This window comes from Gavia stellata, chromosome Z (genome assembly GCF_030936135.1).
Source record: "Gavia stellata isolate bGavSte3 chromosome Z, bGavSte3.hap2, whole genome shotgun sequence".
NCBI lineage: Eukaryota > Metazoa > Chordata > Aves > Gaviiformes > Gaviidae > Gavia > Gavia stellata.
The window spans coordinates 14,257,971-14,279,558 of NC_082637.1; the positions used below are offsets into that span (position 1 = coordinate 14,257,971).

Below are 21,588 nucleotides of genomic sequence, written 5' to 3' on the forward strand. Positions count from 1 at the left end.
AAACAAATGTCTATCAAGTCTGGCATACAGCATCTAATAATCATTATTTAGACAGGCACTCAAAGATGAAAAAAATTGGAACCTTCTTATACTGTTCCCCTCCACAGTCTTTAAGGGAATGTGGGCATTCCTGAATATGTTTCCTGAACAAGTTTTTGCACAGAAAGTGCTCCAGGCAGAAACAAACTATACCCAGCTGGAAGTCAGAAAGCATTGTGCAAGGCATGGATGTTAGAAAATCGTAACGAAATGTCATACATATTTGCACAATAAATACAGCTTTGGGTGGAACCTCTTACTCAGAAAGTGTTAAGTATCTTAATCCATGCAAATACTAAAAGCAAGGAGCTACAGAAAGGATCATAAAATGAAAATATAACTCATTTCTGAACCATTTCTGAAACAATTTTGCAATAAGAAGTATACAGCAATCTATCTTCACAAGAGTCTGAGAGAACAATTCTAAGTGAACACAGATCCCACTAAAAATTAAAATTCAGTAAGAGCAGAGATGAAAATCCTGCAAATAATGACACTCTGTATGAAATAAAATTCGATTATACCTTAAAAAAGAAAACCTAAGCATGATATACAGCATCCAAAAGCAGAAAGTAGGCAGCAGTGTCATTTTTGAAGTCTTAGTCTCTGCAAGCAATAATGCACAAATAGCAAGGGAGTTCAAGAACAAAGTCTGCAATAGTTAAAGACAACAAAACTAAAAACCCCCTCTAAAATCATTCAAGTTTGCTAGAAGCCCTAGATTAAAGGCTGATTTAAATTTCATTGCAAAATATGGCTTTTCTTAGTGGACCACTACTTTTAATTGTTTCGCAAAGTATTGAATAACAGGTTGTTACACATTTTTATTCAGTTTGCATTCTGCATGGGATTCCAACTGAATTGATAATAGGTAACAACCTCCCATCCACAAAAGACTTAGTTTTGATTTTTTTATCTTAGTTCAAATACGTAATATCAAGACTTTGCTTGCTGACAGGCAAGTCACTGGCAAAACAAAAAGCAAGAACTATTTGGAAGAACATGTAAGAGTTAAAGCATCTTGCCTGAGCACTGATAGACCATTGTAAATTCACGCTGTTTCTTTATTAACATTTCTGTTTCAATCAAAGGCAGAAGGACTGAAAATATCTTAGAGACAACTCAAAAACAATTTTTTTTAGTTTAATACAAACAAATATGAATTGGTTACAGAAAAACAGTACACCTGAAAGTTAAAAAACTCAAAAGTATTAGGAAATGTAAGATTAGTTACATTAGATTGCAAATGGAAGAGACTTGGGTTTTGTATTTTGTACAGCAAAATGTCAACAATGCAAAACCAAGACTCCTCAGCATTTTGGGAATTAGGACACTGAAAGCAAGCATTTTGTTCAGGATACTGAAGATTGAAACTGTAAAGAACAATGCGTTCAATAATGAATAACTCCGTGATAATGACAGATGAACTAGAACGGTGCCTAGGAAATATGGGGTGTCCAACAAAATAACTAGGGAGCACATTTATAATAAAGAAAAGGAAGTACTTTTTCACACAGCACACAATTAAATTGCCTTTTACAGTGCCACAAGCCAGAAGTTCATAATTTCAAAATTAAACTAGAGAGTTCACAGATACAGCCATCATTGACTATTAAATTTGGGGAACTAGCAATTTAGGAAGGTCCTAGTCCCCACTGGTGGCTAGGTGCAGGGAGGGCAAGACAGGGCAATGAACACTACCTTTTTCTGTTTCTCAGTCTTTCAGTAAGAATCTGTTGTCAGGTAGAGCTGAAGACAAAGAAATGGGTTGGCCGACCATCAGACTAACTTCCCATAGGTTTATGTTATTGTTGTACTCCATAGAATTTCCTATCAGACTGAAGGGGTCTCTCTGTTTTCACCCATTAAGATTCCACCTGCCAATTGCTTTGAGGCAATGACTAATGTCGACAGTTTCAGCTTTCTGACACACATAGCTCTTTTGAGAGCCAGTTCAAAACCAAGCTAAAACTCTTCCAGGATCTGAGAATCATCTCACCTTCAACAAATGTAAAGTCACTCCATTGACATGAAATTAGACTTAAAAATAAAGGAGATATAAGACAAACCATATGTCAAGAAAGAAGGAAGGAACTATGCACAACAATATCAGCAGCTCTTAATTATGCCACTCTCAGGAAGTTGACAAATAACAACAGTGTCAGAGCCATATCAATGTATGACAAAAACAGCCTGAAAACTGGCGAAGAGTTACACCCAGAGATAGGTAGGTGCAGAGAGGCTTCGTTCAGGGTTTAACAGCTTTCACTTTCCTACTTCTTTCACCTCTTTTATACCTCTAGCCTGAATGCCATGATCTGCATCCCCATTTCCTACATGTGAATGTAGCACAACTGCATCGTATTTGCTTCCTTGTCAGTTTGTCTTTGCTATAACTGCTCATGAGACCAGAAGAATCTAATCAAGAAAGTTCCTGAGGCCGCATTTTGGGGACACCAGGAACATTACTGGGAGTATTTGCACACCAGCAGAAGTAACACGTATCATCCTTTCATCAATGCTGTAAAATCTGACAGACACAAAGTACTTCTGAACCACTGCATCAGCTGCACAGATCATTGCGGAAGGACCAACTGCAGACCAAACCACACACAGAACGTTGTAATCTTTGAGAAACAGGAGACTGTAATGCTATCATTAAGTCCTCTACCCTTGGATTCACCCTTGGTTTTTTTCCCAAGTTTTGATAATAGGCAGTTGTTGACCTATAATGTATTATTTCCATTTAATTCTCAAAATCAGTTGCTGGATCTGCTACATGCTGTCCTTCAGCCGTGTATTTGGATTATAAACTTCTATAAGGCAGATCCATCATTATCATCATTACTGGAGGCAGAGATACTGAATACTTGTCTCTTGATAGCACTGCTGGATGCCCCACCTGAGTTCTGAGCAACAGAGAATGAGGAAAGTCACTGTGCTTCACAAGAGGTACAGGACTCAAGCCCTGGGTCTGGGTGCCAGTAAAATACTGGATTGTTTGGAAGAGGAGCAAGGCTGCCCAGCTAATTGTTCCTCTTGGTATCTGGCTGCATGACACAGCTCTCACTGGTGATGGAGGATAAGAAGGAGGAAACAGAGACACTCAGGACAGGAACCTCCAATGATTTGTTGAGACTACAGATATAACTAAGGATCAGCAACATCTGGGATTTGAGCTGCATGTTAGAGAGTCACAAAGCAGATCCTGCACCAGCTACAATTCCTTTCATCCAGACACTCCTGTTAGTGCGTATTTTTTCATTACTTTCTCTTCCAGGCTGTATCTGCATATATTCTATATCCTCCAGTTCAGACCCTGAGACATGAATGCAACAAAATATAAACAATGCTGTTGTATACGGCATGGAGAGTATCTCCAAAGATATCACTGCAAATATTTAAGTGCTTGCTTGGTTGCTAGGAATTGCTTTCCAGTTGTGTCGTAGTTCCTTTTCACAGTTGATAACTTCTTGCAGAGATGTGGCTGACACAGGGTAAAATACCTTTTCCTTATTTCTTTGTTGCAACGTTGCCTCCAGATGAATGCCTAAGGCAGCTGTGAACACAGCAAAATGTTTGTTGAAGCCTAGAACCAACTTAGAGAATTACCAGCCTTTTTTAATTGGGTGGAAAGTCTCTCGATGTGAAATTTTTCAGGCTCACACGCTCTGATCTGGTTTTCTTCATGCAGATGATACCAGGGTGCTGTTATACTGCTGAAGGTTGATGCAAAACTCTTGTAACGTACCACCAGTCCCAGAAATGACTGTTTTTTGTGGTGATGGCTTATTCTAGAAAGCATCAGTTTTGGCTAGGTCCGGGCATACTCTGCCATTTCTATGCACTGCCTCAGATATTTCACTTGGGCCACGATGATGCCACTTTTCCCCATTTACACAAGGCCTTTTTCCTTTGATTCTCTCTAGGACTTGATCTTCCCAGGTTTGACTGAATGATGCCACTGATACATACCACAGCAAATTCAGTTTACTGAAAATCCCATCTATGTGTCTCTGGAAGGTAGCAAGTACCATCTGCATTCCAGAAATGGGGAAAAAGAAATTCCTACTGACCCCTACTTGTTCTCAAGGTTGGCCTTTTTTGACTTACCTGTCTCAGTGCTTCTCAGGTTGACAAAGTTTGTATATTTAGCATTTCTGATCTTGGCCAAAAGTCCATCATTCTAGAGCATGGCGTTTCCATCTGAAAGAGGGACACATGCAATCAGTACAAACACAGATTCCTCAGAGGTTTGTACACTTTGCAAAACAGGGTGGTTTAGTACACCACAGACTTTCAGTTCCTGCTATTGTGAAGACAGTTATATCTAGCAAAATTACAAGAAAAGTACCTGGGATGCCAAGCTCTTAAATTTTGGTTCCTCGGCTCAACAGATATACAAGTTCCATGTATTCCTTCTATTGATAGTATCTCAAAGGGACCTTTTCCTCTACAGGAGTCTATCAAAACCAGATAATACCAATGTTGATCTACAAAGAGAAGTAAAAGCTACTAGGATACAGAAAGACTTGTGCAAAAAAGGTCTTATTATTTATGGGGCCATATCATGTGGGAAGTGAAAAGATAAAATTCTTTACAGTTTCACACAATTGAATAGCAATTCAGTTCTAATAATGAGTAAGAAACATGCAAATAAAGAAAACAGTCAAGTGCTCAACTCGCATGCCAACAGAACCTTTCAGATCTTAATGTTCTTCTTAAAGACCCGTCACCTCTGGAAGTCAGGTATCAAAGCAAATTAAATTCCTAGCCCCCTGGTTGTGAAGAAAAGCTCAAAAATAGATCCTGACTATATTCTGAAAACTCAAGAGTCATACAACAAAGAGCACTTATTTGAAAAAATGTCGCGTTTTAGAATATTCCAGTATTTGGAGAGAATGACTTGTAATTCCTGAGTAGTTAATCAGATCTGGTATTCATCTTTAAGCAATATTCATCTTCTCTACTTCACTGAAGAGTTTGAAGTGCTTCAAGCATATCACAAGTTGTGAAGAGTTGTTTGGACTAAGTACATTAATACAAACATTTATTTACATGCCTCAGTTAAGCACGTTTTCAGGATCAGGCTTCGGTTTGTAATAGTTATATACTTAAGCAGAATTAACGTTTTTTCAGATAATTACACCTACTATGCTCAGACAGCTATACCGCTAGCTCCTTACAGGTGGTAGATAAGAAAAAGAAAAGTACAGCATAGTGCTAGAAGTACACTATTTGCACTAGAATTAACATACTGATGCTGATTCTTTCCTGCATAAACAGCTCTTTTATTTTCTCTCTACTCATATGCAAAGCTAAATACTTACTTTATTCTGACATTTCACCACCCACTTCTAACTTAGATCTGAGTACTTAGATAATATCAGAGATTCTCCAGTGAATATAGTTTCTTTTCAGAGCTAGAGAAAAATAGGTTTTGGTCAAGAGTTCACCTAATGAATGGCTATTTCATTAATGAATACATTCTTGCACTGAAAATCAGCTTTGTCCAGTATTTCCAACTGCAGTATGTCCTAACTCCCCAAACCCTGAAAACAAAGTTAGAGAACATTAGCTTACTAAGCCTGGCTAATATCTGTCTCAAGGCTAATGAAGCTGTGCAAAGGGCCTGCATCCATAGAGAAAATAAAGCTTTCAAATACAAGACAGGATGTTTAATAGTTCGTTAAAAAGTAAATAGGCTTCTTTTCTATTCTGCAGAACATCACAGTCCAATAACAACGGTTATCCAAAAAAACCCTCTTCTTTTTCATTTGTTTAGTTTAAAATCAGCTGATATTTTATTTGTTACCTCAGACCTCTCCTAGAAATTCATATCTTCAATCATGCCTGAAAGCAGATGATGCCCAGATGGCAACTGTATAACACTTGAATTGTGGAAGCCAAAACCTATTTTTCAGCCATACTTAGCACCTGGAAAAGAGCTGAATAATATTATTAAAAAGCACTGATTGCTACTGTCAGGCATTCCAGAGGAAGTTGTAACTTCATTCCATTGCCTCCTACAAGTCTGTAAGGTGGAGAAAGACAAAGTGAAAAATGTACAGCTTTGATGTTGCAAGGCTGTAACTGAATCAGTGACCCAAAGTTCAAGAGGTCACTGAAACAAAGGAGAGAAAAGAAGGAAAACAAAAGCCTGTTCCCATGAAACTCCAATTCCACACTTTCATAATGAGTTCTCAGAAAAGCCTTAACATCATTACTGAATTGTGAAAAAAACCCCGAATTATAATGACATTTTAAAATGTAATAGACTAATTGCAGCTAAAGTAATGTCTCCTTAGTATTCATATTCATATGGGACCTTAATTCACAAATAGGAAGTATATTTTTCCTAAAGTTGATTAGATTGCTATCCATTAAATTCTTGGGGGGAATTTAGAGTGTAATTAAATTACCATTTACTCCTATGGTCCATGAAAAAAACAGAAAAATGCTTATGATGTTATGCATTAGGATGTTCTCATTTATTATTAAGATATTAACTTATGAATTACAGTGGTGTTTTAAAAGGCTGCTACTTCATAAATTTAAAAATGTCTATACAATTTTTCAAAATATGTTTGCATCAGATCCCATACTATTTAAATAAACTTTGCTATACTTGATAAAGGAAGTCTCAGATTGTTACTAGATTCCTTATTCATACAAGATTCATTTTTTGATGCCATATAAGACTTTATATGCAGATTTTTTCTTATCAAATCCAAGTTAATGTCATTCTTTGAAAAATGAGACTCTAAAAGTACTATGTACTGTCAAATTAGTTACTGTTCTGCAATTTCTAATGCAAATAATGATTTAGAGACACGAAAGAGTTGCATGCTTTTCCTTTTGACATGGATAGATAATACTATGGAGTGGTGCACCTTATTTGTACCTGAACTATCAGAGGGATTGAGGGCCCACTATACTAGATCCTGCCCCAAAGTCAATACAGTATTGGGGGTAATGTCTTTCAGGACAAACTTCCCCAGAAGATGTTATGTCGACATTGCTGACTTCACTGTGGTACATAGATAACTGAGCTAATTTTATATCAATGTGGGGAGCAGGATAGCAACAGCAGGATGGAGCTCCATTCAAAGTGATTTATGTTGCTTCATGTGAATGCAGATAGCACTACAACTTGGCAGAAATTAAAATTATACTTTAGGTGTGGGAGGAGAAAAGTCAGCGAACAAAGTGTGAATCCATCAAGAACAGCCCATGGAAGTATACATGCTGTTGCAAAATAGTACAAACTCAAAAAATGCCTGGCACATGGGAAGGAATGTAGTAAACTAAAAGGATTACAAGAATATGTAAACACGAGCAGGGTGTGTGTAACATAAACACAAAGGAAAGCGACAGCTCCATGAGCAGCTCAGATAAATTCTCTGGAACATCAATGGATAAAACAGCAGCAGATGAATGAACTGCTAGCTTGAAAGCAAAATGAAAATATATCACTTTTAAGTTGGATACAGATGCATCAATCAGTGTTGTGTCACTAAGAAGATTTCTAAAAAAAAAAAAAAAGAGCAATTTTGATTATTAGTGAACCTGGTGCAAGGATAGATAGCAGCTACTGCAACAACAAAAAATATGCAGGATTCTTTAGTGAGTGGGCAGTTCCTAGAGTAACTTCAGATTACTCAAAAAAATCAAGTCTTGTTGAACATATCTAAAGGCAATGTCACACTGTTCTTTTCCAGATTACCTTAATATTGCTGAATTAGCAATGGAAGATGATCTCAGGGTTTTAAAAATTGTGGTAAAATCGAAATTCCAAGCAGAAATCGAAAGGCCAGGTTGTTACCAGATGCATTAGTAACACACTACCATTAGTTCAAATCTCAGTTGAGTCACATCCAGCTGACAAATCTTCTTCCCAAATGATGGCTGCTGCATGAGCTCTATAAAATTAACTAGTGTCAGAACTAGTGGACAATGATCCAAATAAAAGACACTATTGCTGCAATAGACTCTATTATTGCAAGTTTTAGTGAAGAAGCCAAGGATGAGACGCTTAGGTACATGGTTTAGGGGCGGACTTAGCAGTGTTAGGGTAATGGTTGCACTTGATGATCTTAAAGGTCTTTTCCAACCTAAACAATTCTATGATTCTATGAACTGGCTGGCCAACAATACTGGATCATGTTTTGAGTGAGAAGGTGATGCCTCCAGCATAGAGCTGTGACAAATTACAAATCAGTACAATCCCGTACCCCAAATTCCATTTCATTTTGCACACAGAGATATGTCTCTATCTTTCTTTAGCCAGGCAACCTTAGTTTTCCAGTCTTGTAATTTTGCACCTCTCTGACTAGAATTATGTTCACTTCATTTTTCTAGCAATTCAACAGAAGTGTCTCTTCAGACATCTGTTACATACTGAAGATGTAAAAGCAAATGCATTTTTACATTAGACTGCTTTACTAGCTACTGTTCCTTTACAGATACCTCGAATCTCACATCTGTATTCTCAAGTATGGCATATTATTTTTTCAGTAGTAGCTAAAGTAGATCAGGAGAGATTTAGCGTAGTAAATAGTTTACAGCTTCATCACACGGTATACAGCCAGTCAGATAACAGAAGAACTGTACATTTGTGGAATGTTGTTTAATAAGAAGTGCTGCACATACAAAAACATGTCTTTGAAGGACTCCAGGCACAGTCTGGCAAAACCTAGACCAGTGTTTATAGCAGATTAAAAGCTTCCACATGTATTTTAAGAAATTGTGTTACAGATTTTTATGGAGCACTAAGTAATGTGCTTAACATCATCCAGAAGGCAAAGGTATCTCTGTCAGTGGTATCTGGCCAGGATGCGGTGCGTTTCATGTTTAAAGTAGGTATTTTTGGCAATATGTTCAGAATAAGTGAAAAGTAATATTTTAATCCTTGGGGAATGGATGCTTCAGTAGAAGTCTTACAACTACTAGCATATTTATTTCAGTCTTGTAACAACATGTCCTGTAGGATTCAAGCTAACTTAATGTGCTATGGTTTATCAGCTACCACAATGAACTTTTTTCCTCATTAAACTGAAATAATTTACCATGTTACATTACGCTTTTTCTTAAGCAAATGTTCTGTGCTCATTTTTTCACTCCTGATACAGAAAATAAGCAGCTTTATGCCCAACAGAAGAATCCCATTTCCAGGAAAGCTTAGTCCAAATGTCTGGACAGAAAAGGATGTCTTTTTAGAATTGCGCTGTGCAGGTAGCAGCAGTGTTTTGTTACCAAAAAAAATTGTGAGCTGCTATTTTCTGTGTTCCTGGGTCTCTGATTCTTGGCTTGAAGACAGTCAGTCCTTTGTGCTCTGTTATTACAATGAGGTAACCAAAGAAAGAGAGTCTTGGTTTGAGACTGTCAGCTGTTACTAATCACTGCTCCATGGCTTGCTGTGAATCCCTGCTTGCCTCTCCCTCCTGCTCTGCTTAGCACACATAAAGAAGATAAATTACTCCCTAGTTTCCCTTCAAAAAGCATATTGTTTGGCACATTCCAATACTGTGAGCAAAAGATGGAATAATGCGAAGAGTTAAATGGGTATCTAAACAGCCCCACAGCGGGGTCTTTCTCAGGCAGATGTGAGTTTCAGGAAATGTACTTTCCTACTGGTTCTCCAAATGTATTCTGTTATCTTGCAAACCCAAAAAGTAAATCAACTAAACTTTCCAGAACAGTAGAGCATATTCCTGCAAGAGGTTTCCTCCAGTAATGCAAATATCACTGACACTCAATAAATGCAGCATCTAAGTGTACCATATTTACATACTTAGTTTTACTGGGAGATGTAATACTTTGGTCTGTAGATCATTGAGCAACAACAAGCACAGTATGAGGAGGTTTATGGAATTCTTCCCTGCCCCCACTGACTGAGACTGTCCTGACACAGAGAAGCATTTTAAAGGAAGAAAAATCAAGTTATTTGTGCATGGAAACAACCAATGTAACATGTGAGCAAGTCTGTAGAATACCCTACCATGAAAATAGTTAGGGTAAAAATAACAACTGATTTGAACCTCAAGCTCAATAAAGTCCTAACCAAGACTGTATAATATATTTGCCTGCATTATCAGAATGCTATACATGGTGGCCCAGGAAATACTTTCCAGCATAGACTGCTGTCATATTTTTTTGTAAGATGACAACTAATCTTGATGCACTGAAACCCAGCAGAGTTTCATAAAGTGAAGTTATTCCACTGAAAGAGCAGTATCAGTGATGGATAACAACAAAATGGTCTTTCATTATTCATGGTTAACTGAAAGGTAGAAATCACTGTAAAGCCAGTAGAGATCATTTGGGCCTCTACCATTCACATTAGTCAGTCAGATGTTCTGACATTATCTTACTGTAGTTTCACAGACATTTTCTTTCTAATGACTAAACTGTGTCTAGAAGAGCACATGTTTGCAGCCAAGAGGATGAAGGATGAAAAAAACATGGTCCGTTACAATATAAGTTCCCTTAATAAGAGTTAGAAAGGGGTGGAGGAAATATATTTGAAGCTAGCACACATTACACCTATTTGCTAGCATATTTTTCCGCTGTTTCCATCAAGAACTATGGGACCAACAGAAAGAGTACAATGTTCAGTTTGCATCGCTTTTGCATGTGCAAGAGCTTTCAGAATCACTGAGAGATGTACAGCATCCACATTCAGGTATATTTCAAAACAAGCATTCTGTGAATTACAGAATTACAGAAATAAGGATGTATGGCAGCGTTAGGTTAGCATCCTCTAGAAAAGGTCTTTTATCACCGTATACAACCTTTCTCCTCACTGTAGTAGTGGAGAATCTACAAAGAAAGGTACATCACTTTATTTAAGTACTTAGGTGGACTCTTTTACATGTTGTTAAGTAAGTCCCACCTTTCTGTTAAAGTCTGTGATTTCTCTGATGCACTCATGCAGTGAGATTTTTTTCTTACATGTAACAGGAACATGTGTGTATCTTCATAAGGGTATATTTTTATGCAGATTTTTTTGAAGGCAGTGCTGATTTGAGTAGCTGTGGCCCTCCAGAGCTCTCCTGAGACCAGGTGTTCTTTCACACACCCTTGTTCTCCTCTTGTCATCAAATGGTGGATGGTGTTTGCTCAGCTACCTGGTGAGAACACAGCCAGCTTAAAGATAAGCAAGGGGAAGTAAGGAATGCTTAACTTCCTTTAGCAGCGCTGCCACTAAAGAGCAAAGGAGGCAGTTTAACAATACAGCCAACTTCAAGTCACAGCAAACTGCTGCCAAAATGCTAATTTTCTGCCCCCAGACACACTCTCCTTCTGCTTCCCTTGTATAAGTTCTGCTGTTCACATGACATGATTCTGAGATGATCCAGAATGACAAACTGACAGAAAAACTAACACCACAAAACCCAAAGTTAATAGTTTTCTGGTGGTAAGGGATGGGGCAGGACTACAAAGCTGTGGGGCAGGTCTAGTTCTTTAGGAGCGACTCTTAGCCTTTTAATTGGCTCATTGAATTGTATTCCTATATCCCAGCCATGGGCTTCATTAGTCAGCTTGGCTTAATCACGGTCATGTTTTTTTGGATCAAATACAATTACTATTTTTCCTGTGAGATATTTTCCCAGTGTTCTTAATGGACCTGGAAAAATTACTAAAATGTCTACTTTCATTATTTAAATTTCCATATTCAAATAAGGATAAGTTAAACTGAGATTTGGGGGCAGCTTGTCTCATCAGTTCATGCAAAAAGCCATACAGAGCTGTATTTCAGACATGTATTTTATGTGGCTTCAGGAAGTAATTAGCTGTATTGATTTAATATTAATTAACTTCACTAATGCATCTAGTTCTTTGAAAATGCTATTTAGCTTTTTTTCTTTGCAATTTTATTCTTTTACTGCTACTGCTATTAAAAACATTAATCTAGAGTTTGAACCTGATCTTGTGAAGGGCTCAACTGTCAAAGCTTTAAACATTATTTAACTTTTGTTTTCTGGGAATGCTCAGCACCACTCAGGACATGCTCCGCAGCTACCAGAATAAAGGTCTAGAGCTTAATCATGTTAATTAAACTCAGGCAATACTTCCACTGTCTTTACCTAACTATTGCTTTTTCTTAGAATTTTTCTGCCAGCATATTTTACCATGACCTTGCACAGTGTTATTCATTTCCACAAATCCTCACCAACATACACAAAAGGGATTGTTCTCATGGTCTCACACTGAGAGTTTACTCATCACACAGTGCTTAGTGGATGTAGGGGGTAGGGAGTAGCCCATTTAAGACTGCTCCATTAGCAATGAGAGACAACCTTAAATGAACAAAATTAGGGCAACACTCCTGAGTCAACAGTTGCCATAGTTGGAACAGTTGCAGTTCCACCATAGGATTCCTTGACAAGCAACTGCAATTTCCTAATGAAGAGACTGTAAAAAAAAAAAACGGGAAAATAATTAGCAATAAAAAGATGCTCTGTTCATAACGTTTTGTTTTTAAAGACTGAGTCCAAAGCGTCTAAAGGAAATTCATATAAAAATCTACATTAGCAAGGAAGTGCCATCAATTCAATTCTAATATGTTGAATAAGGAAAGAATTCATAATGATCATAGAAACCCTCTCTTTTATATTTCCAGTAGTCATTATGTATGAGGACCAGAATGCACAGTTTGTTCCACACACACTTTCAGAACTGATTCATCATTTTACCTATTTGCAACAACATAACGCTACGTCTCAGCAGGATTCTGACATAGAGTCATTCAGTCATATGCCCACAGATGGTAGCCGTGCACCACCGGCTCCTCAGCCAAGTGCCCAAACCAGGGCTCTGGACCTACGGTTCCTCTTGTACTGAGCAGGATTACTACTATCCTATGAGGAGCAGCTGAGGACTCTGAGTTTGTCTAGTTTGGAGAAAAGGAGGCTGAGGGACGACCTCATAGCTCTCTACAGCTTCCTGAGGAGGGGAAGTGGAGAGGGAGGTGCTGATCTCTTCTCCCTGGTATCCATTGACAGGACACATGGGAATGGTTCAAAGCTGCGCCAGGGCAGGTTCAGATTTGACATGAGGAAGCATTTCTTTACGCAGAGGGTGGTCAAACACTGGAACCGGCTTCCTAGAGAGGTAGTTGATGCCCCAAGCCTGTCAGTGTTTCAGAGGCATTTGGACAATGCTCTGAACGACATGCTTTAACTTTTGGTCAGCCCTGAAGTGGTCAGGCAGTTGGACTGGATGATCATTGTAGGTCCCTTCCAACTGAACTATTCTATTCTATGTTTCAAATTTTCATCATTATGCATCAAAAGTAATTTTAAAGAAACCAGAAGTTAAAACTGTTGTGGGCAAAATGTTAGATTCTCTTGGTACAAATACAAGAATTTTAGTATAGGAAAGCAACCACATAAACTTCTTATGTTTTCCAAAAGTTTTTAAAAAGCAGCAAAAAAATTTCAGAAACAGGGACTTTCAACATGAAAAGCAGTAGCTGAGCATTTTAACTGTTTTCAAACTGAAATTATACACATGCATATATGCATACACTCACATCCACACCCCTTCCCCCCAGTGACAGAGTCTCACTTGCTCTGAAAAATGATAAAATCACTGAAGGTACTAGGATAAGTCCTAGTACCTAGTGACTGGTTTTTTTTAGGAAAAACAGAAGAAAATGAATCTTGCTACTTGCCCAGTTCTTCAGTGGCATACTACTCACTGTTGAGCGTAAAGAAAAAGATCCCATTTAAAAACTGCTAGTTATGGGCCCTGATTTGACATCCCATGCTAGTTAGTGATTAATGTTAAGGACAAATGTAAGTCTAAGAATGCTTGCTGACTAGGGGCTTACACACAGAAATAGGGTCTCAGTCATACCAACTGCCAAACAGTTATCACTGTAGTAAATATACATATTCCATCTAATTGTGTTAATATGTATATTCCTTCTTTCTAAAAAAACCCACAGGCAGAACTCTTAAGTACTGCAACAGGAGAATTACGTATGTGCTTAAACTCAAATCTCAGACTGAAATAGCTCATAACTTACGACTTGAGGACATTGGACTGTTCTGCAAGAAATCAGTTGATGCAGTTGCGCTAATTAAAGGGAGAAAGCGTTCTGAAGTTGTAGGACTTCTTAGCATAGGCTCTGTTTTTTGGTTTTTAAAATAATTCCTTGGAATTTATTTTTTAACAAGTGGATCCAAAGCTATTATTGGCTTAAATGTTATCTAAAGAGAACATGCTCAGTGTATTTTACCTTAGATTTTACTGAGGAGTACAGTACCATCCCTCTTTGTTAGTGTGCCCTACTATAATCCAAGATTACACACAGATTATGTACGGCATGCTTTCCAGGTCAAGAAAATTAAAAACAATAGAAGCAACTCTGGATTTGTAATTTGTAAATTCTAGAATTCTGTATAATCTAGAATCGTAAGTACAATACAAAAAAATTTAATTGACACAAAACCAGTCATAGTATAGTAGCCATTCAGGAAAGTTACTGCATCATTAGTTCATGCTAATTTGCAGAATCACGATGAAGTCAGATGAACAATCAGAACTATCAGATTAACAATTCAGAATTTTTAACAAGTTGCCCTAACTAGATTTTTTCTCCGTTTTCCTACAACCTTTCTTTCTCCTTCTCTTGCAATTACCCTACTTACTTCCTTGCTGCCTTCCCTACATCCTAAAGTATTTTCATTTCTTCTCTAACACCTTTGTTAAAGAACAACGTAATGCTTTGCTTTTTGCCCTGACACTCTGGAGAACTTCTTGTCATGTCCTGATTCTGCCCACAGTGTGACTGATACCTCACTTACTTCTCAGGAGAGGGAAAGAGCAAGCGAAAGGAGAGGACAGGGGTAAGGGCTTGGGTTTGTTTGCAATTTTACAGACTTACGCCTGCCCCCTCCTTTCTTCTCTTCCCTTCCTCCCTCCCTGCCTCCCTCCCTCCCCATCAATACTTAAAAAATCATTCCCATTCATGTTGTGTGCACGCACACGCTGGGAGAAATTACAGGCGCTCTGCTCCAGGTTGCCTTGACAACTTCAAGGCATCCCTGTGCGTGGGGACCGGTGGCACAGCAAAGTTTCCCAGGCCCCCTGGGGAAGAGGAGGGGAGAGGAAGAGAGGAGGCAGAGGTGCTGGAGCCAGCAGCCGTGTGGAGGAGAAAGCAGCGAGCAGGATGAAAGGGGCACATACATCTCCCGCGGGAGTACGGGAGTTTTGCTGGCTGGCTACAAAAGGACACAGTGAGGATACAATGGCCTGTGACACATGAAAGCTTTGGGGCAAACTTTATTGCTTCTCCATTAAGGACCCTTCCAGAGTCCCATTCAGCTCTAAGAAATCTTGTCAACATCTTAAAATGTAAAGAAAACAAACCCCTTCATTTTTTCGTGTTTTAAAAACAGATTTGAAATATTTTTTTAGATAATTCTTGTTGTTGGTATGCTGGAAGCTTTTGCAGTTTCAGCCCTGGACAGTACCAAGTGTCCCTCTTGTGAGTTCCCTGAGTTCCCATTAACTTCAGTGGGAGCGAAGGCTGCCCAGCAGCTCCCCAGTAAGGGCTCTCTGAGGTGAGAACTTGCTTCCTCCTCCTATCGCTTTTGTTCATACTTAGGCCTGTCATCCCACTGCTTTCAATGCTTGCTGCTGTACACGCCACGAGTGGTTAGAGCTCAAGAAGAGAGGAATTGATGTTTCCTACTTTCAAGCTGAGAAGTCATTTATATGATAAGCAAGAGCAGGAACGAGACTAAACAACGTAAAATAAGGGGCCATGTAGCCACAGTCAGAGTGCATAATAGGAAACCAAGCTGGAAAGCAGCTTATAAAGAGAAGAGCATGACTCTTGCTCCCTGACATATCACTTGCATACGGCTCACCACTCAATCCCAGACTCAGTCCAAGAAAGAAATAGGATCACAAGCTCTAATCCTTCAACACAGCAATCCTTAGTGGTAAAAGATGCCCTACGCTGACTCCTAGTGATTTTTGGAGTGTAGGAGACAACCTAGTATCAAGCGTGGAGTACAAAGAAAGACCAGGCTTGGTTAAAGCAGTAAGCGCGTGTGCCTATGAACCCTCTAGACTGACAAGGCTCAGCATCTGTCCTGATTCTATTACCTGGCAAGGGCAGGATACTGGGAACTGCCTGATTTAATATCTGTGCATTTCCAAACCTTCCTACCAAACTATATAGGTTAACCTTTTAATGCTCAGGATGTAAACTGAGTTTAAAGCTGATCTTAGCTAAAATGAAAAAATACACAGCCCATTGCTGCTACTTTAGAAATAGCAAGTAAGAACATAAAACAGCAATTAAAATATGCAAAGATAAAGTTGACTGGACTAGTATGCATGCATTCATTTTTCACTTATTAAATTACACTTAATTTTAAGTTACATACCGATACTTTAAAAATAAAACTTCTAACAAATGTTGTCTGATATAAACACTGTGCAACTCAGTAGCAGATCTGAAATTCCCCCCAAATTATTAACTTCATTTTTATGCATTGGTTAATTATATTTGCATTATTTTGCATTTGCCTCATTGTGAGGACTCTAAAAATAATAACTAATCCTCCATCCACTGATGACTGCTATGGGGACTTAGTTCCTGTTTGTAAAGACAAGAAAACTATTTATTACTTGGTAGTATTTACCATTTTTCTCACAGAATTTCAAAACATAAATAGAAACTTACCACAAGCATTGTCACCCAGTTTTACAGATGGAAAAGCTGAGCAGAGAAATGAAGGACCAAGTGCTTCAAATGTTGGATTTCCATTTTCAATTTCGTACTGTGCCAGTAACATTTTGTTCTTCCACTACAATAGCATGTGTAAATCAAGTAATTCAGGGTGCAAATCTGGTGATCTCCCTTTGCAATTCATTTTGTGGGTACAAATCTTAATGGCTCTCACGGCTTCTGCCAAAAGGTAGCTGAAATGAAAGGGTAAGTATGAAGCACGTGATTGGTTTTATACTCTGAAGGTTTGATCAGAGCCTGGAACACAGCCTTGGTCTCAGTTACATCAGTAACCAGAGTACTTTCACTGTAACTCCAGTAGCACATATTTCCTCCTTTAGGAGATAGACAGAGTACAATATATTTACAATAATTTGAGAAAACATTTAGTTTTGCCAGGTTTCTGGGTTTATGTTTCCATATTTTTTATATTCATGCAGTCCTGTTGCCTTATTTTAAATGTTTTCTCCTCTGAGACAGGTACCCAGAGCAGAAGGCAGTCAACTTTCGTTAGATTTTGTATGTTCAAAGATGGCATCTAGATGAATGTGTGGGCAGTCCGCAGAAGTCTGGATTAGCAGCACCATATAGGGGTCCATAGGAGGAGACAATAAAGCAAAGAGCTCCTTTCCTGACCTCTTTTTTCATTCTGCACTTTGAAAGCTTGATTCCAACAGGAAGCATCAGCACTGTCTTGAGACAGATGGTGTGGCCCTCCAGATGAAGTACAGGGAAGTTATGGATGACTTGAAATTTTAAGGAGAAGGAGCGAAGGGGAATTTTAAGGAGAAGAACACTAACTGCACCTGCTTGGAAAGAGAAAGAGCATTTCCATTTCTGACAGTCCTCATGAGACACTCGGTCTCAGAAATTCAGAGCTCTGTCCCTGGCAGAACTGCACCTCCGTTTAGAAAACACAGTGCAGCCCTGTTGGTGCAATCTGGTGAACAAACACTGTCACAGATGCCATAGTGAGCACCCTAGTATTCACATTAGATCAGATGCATTAGGACGAGCCAAGAATTAGGATTAACGTTGCAAGTTTTGCGAAGCTTATAAAAGACTCTAAATGCCTATTCATACAATAGTAAGGATTTTCTGAAACAAGTTAACAGCATTTAATCTGTTTTAAACTTCCATGGCTTGGGAGAGAGGTAAACTGAGGTCATTCCATTAGGGGTTGAAGAAAACTCTTCATACACATTGATTGTAGCAAACATTATCAACATTACTTGAGAGAACTCTATTTTCTTTCTTTCTATTACAAATTAGGTGCAGCACATTTCTAAGGCACATTTTTCGGACTATGGTCACTATGCTAACTAAAAAGCATGAATGGGCACTGGAATACAGGGAGTGCCACACTGCATCAGACCAATAATATTTGCTTTTAACAAAGTGTTAACAAAGCACACAAAGCTGTAACACTTGTGATAGAAAATGATGTAATAACAAGCATTAGGGGTGGGATGGGAAGACAACAGCAGTATGAGCTGCAAAAGAGGGCTGACTTACCTTGGGTAGCTTTAAAGGTACTGGTCATCAAAACTCCTCCCACAAAACCATTTTCATCATGCTGAGTTTATAGTCTTTACTCACAACCGTATGAGGTGAATGTCCTTGTGCTTAAATTTACTAGGAATTGCTGCCCTGGATAGTAAAGCATCAGGGAAGATGGGAGTCCGAGCAGTAGTCTACTACATGAGTACTACGATCATTGCTGTACTGATTGGTATAATCATTGTGGTCATCATCCACCCTGGGAAAGGTACTAAAGAAAACATGCACAGAGAAGGCAAAATTGTGCAAGTGACAGCAGCTGATGCCTTTCTTGATTTAATCAGGTATGGCTATGATATTGCACATTTTCTGTACCAATAGCAACGACAGTAATATTTAGATTCACATGAGAACAAAAGTAGAGAATTTTAGATAGTGACTGCATAAACTAGCCAGATTTCTTTCAACTATGTGATACCAATTTTTCTAACCCTACAAAAGAATACATAGAATTATTTTCAAATCAAGATGTTGCAAGGGAAAAAATTGCTTTTAATATTCAAAGAAAGATTCTTTCTTTCACGCACAAAAGAAAGACTTCTGTTCTGCTGTTTGCATGGGTCTTTTCCCCTCCTTCCATAGCACAATCCCTATTACCAAATTCCTCTGCTTTCCTTTACTTCCAACTTTCAATAGTTTTCTCACTTCACTTGAATCCCTGATTTAGCTATTCATGTGAATTTTGAATTGTAGTCTCCAATCTGGGTGCATCTACTCAACTTGTTAAATCGTATGGATGGGAAATAAATTCCAGGAACAGGCAAGTAAAATGCTTGAAATAGAGGGGCACAGATACAAAACCTTGTTTTCTCCTTGCTCAGAGACTCTGCAATGCCTCTTTTATAGAGCTAATATGTCACAGATGTATTTCAGGGAGTAGGGAAGCTGAGGTTTTGAACTCGGGAGCTTTTCCACAGGTAAAGCCACCAAAATTTTGTGTTCCACTAACCCATTTGGAGAAGCCAGAGACATGGAGAAAGGCCTCCAAGAGTCATGCTGCCAGGAAGGGGGACTTCAGAAAGACCCATGAAGAGGTTTGCACTCAGATTCCTCAAGATTTATTCAGTTAGGCTGCTTCTAATTCCCTCAGAAATGTCACCATTCTGGAAAACAAAGAAACAAACCCCCATATGTAACAAGTATACACACACATATATAATTATATGCGTATGTATTATTATTAAAGAATAATCAAACTTAAGAAATATTTTTTTCTTAATCACGACAAGACTTAAATCAAGTGACAAATATCAAATATCAGGCTACGTGACTGCAAAAATTGTTTGAGAAGTAGAAATGCGTTAAATATTAATAACTTCTTTATTAATCTGGATTCAGAAAGCATTAATAAATACAAAATTAAAAGTCAGCGCTGACCCGCAGAGCTTTGTTCATCTGGTAATTTAGCTAATATTCTCCTCCATAACCAGACCTGCTATTCAATATTGGAAACAGAGATTGCAACTGCCAGGATCTATCCAACCCTACTATATTTCATCCTGATAAAGCTAACCAGGCCAATGCTATATGCAAAGCTCTACTCACTGTATACATAATTACATATTTGTCTTAGGATTCCTTTGAAAATTAGCTGGTCAATTCTTTTATTAGCTGTGCCCCTATTTGAGATATGATTGGAGTCTTACTACTTCTCATGTTACTATCTTTCTTTTTCACAGAAATATGTTCCCTCCAAATCTGGTGGAAGCTTGCTTTAAACAGGTAAAAATGTTTTGTTATTTCCAACTAAAACATAACAAAGTAAGAAATTGAAATGTAATAGCATTGTCTTTAGGAATATCACGTACTTGTTCTTAAAGCAGAAGCAAATCTTATGTATGCTGCCAGCTGTCAAAAAAACCCACAGCAAACCAACCAAATCTGTTCTTTGTTTTTGATAATATTGTCCTGGTATTTGCTATGAGAAGTGAAGAAAACACACCTGGCACAGCAAATCAAAAAATAAGGTTTTTCAAAATGTTGAATTCTTAAATCTACAACAAGCTTCATTAAAGTCAATACAGAATTTACTTTTCAAAAACAGTGTTATGTTAAATTGGGAGATACTGAGATATACACCATCTGTACAAAAACTGGAAGAGGTTCAAGAATGTCATGTAAGAAATGTACATAGGTTTGAAACAGAGGCAACAATTTTGTGGACATCAATAACAAAATCAAACTAGGGGACTTCCTGTCACCTATGATAGGAGTGCATAGGAATGCTCTTTCTATGTTGCTTCCCAAATACCTCTATCATTAGCCTGGTCTTAACCTTAACTGTTATACAGAGAAAACAATAGCGACTAGTTACATTCCTTTTTTAAAAGGAGGACATTATAGATTCAGTGAAAACTGCTATGTGTATTTTCATAATCTAATTGCTTCATATTGACCCCACAGACAATCTTGAACTGATATTATTTACCAGTTGTTTTTGTAGCAATAAAAAAAAGCTGAAATGTGGAGGTCAAGAAGCAAGAGGATGAAGTAGAAACTTTCCAAAGTCCAGCTGAGTTACATCTTGCAGAAGAATTGAAAAGAAACAGTCATGTTTTCTTTAGTTACATAAACAGAGACCAATAAAAAGCAGTGACTTTCTAGATTAAAGATTTGGTCAAGATTAAAGATTTGGTCAAGATTAAAGATAAACTAGACCCAGGTCCAAAACCAACAAATGCTATGCCTCTGTTTTCAGTGATGATGAACTCAGGACAGTGATGCAGAAGAGCAGCACGGAAATACGAAAGTCTATATCTAAATTAGAAACAAAATTCAAAGAATTTAATGTAATAAAGTCAGGAAATTATATCATCTTTATCTTAAAACAATGAAAGAATTAGGGCATAAAGTTACAGATCTAGCAGCAAGTATTTTTAATAAATCTCTCAAGCTGGGAAGTTATTATCTATAAATGGTGAAAGCATAGTGCCTTTCAAATTGCAATTTCAAAAAGATCTGGGAATTGATGTAAGCAGTCAATAACTCATTAGCTTGATCTCGGTTGTACTGAAGGATAGAAGTACCTTGAAGGAAAGGGTAAAGGCTTCATAATAAATGAAAACGAAAAAAACATTAAAAAAAAAAAAGATAAATAATAACACAGGTTTCTAAAACCTAGAATCTACCAGAATAACCTTCCATCTTTCTTCCAAAAGATTGCTCATTTTCTTCTTTTTCTTTTTTTTTTTTTGTGCCACAGAAGTGCAATGGATCTAATCTCTTTGGACTTCTCT

General features: G+C 37.9%; 1 protein-coding gene across 4 annotated transcripts in view; it reads left to right on the plus strand.

Annotated features, from left to right (window-relative positions):
- The window catches only part of SLC1A3 (solute carrier family 1 member 3), a 63,247-nt gene that overhangs the window by 26,188 nt on the left and 15,471 nt on the right, over positions 1–21,588 (plus strand). For 3 of the 4 annotated variants that reach the window (XM_009814330.2, XM_009814331.1, XM_009814332.2), the window contains 2 exons: positions 18,432–18,636; positions 20,032–20,074. In XM_009814330.2, coding sequence (XP_009812632.1) covers positions 18,432–18,636; positions 20,032–20,074 — 248 coding nt within the window. The remainder of the gene's footprint in view (positions 1–18,431; positions 18,637–20,031; positions 20,075–21,588) is intronic. The other variant, XM_009814333.2, reaches the window with a different exon arrangement.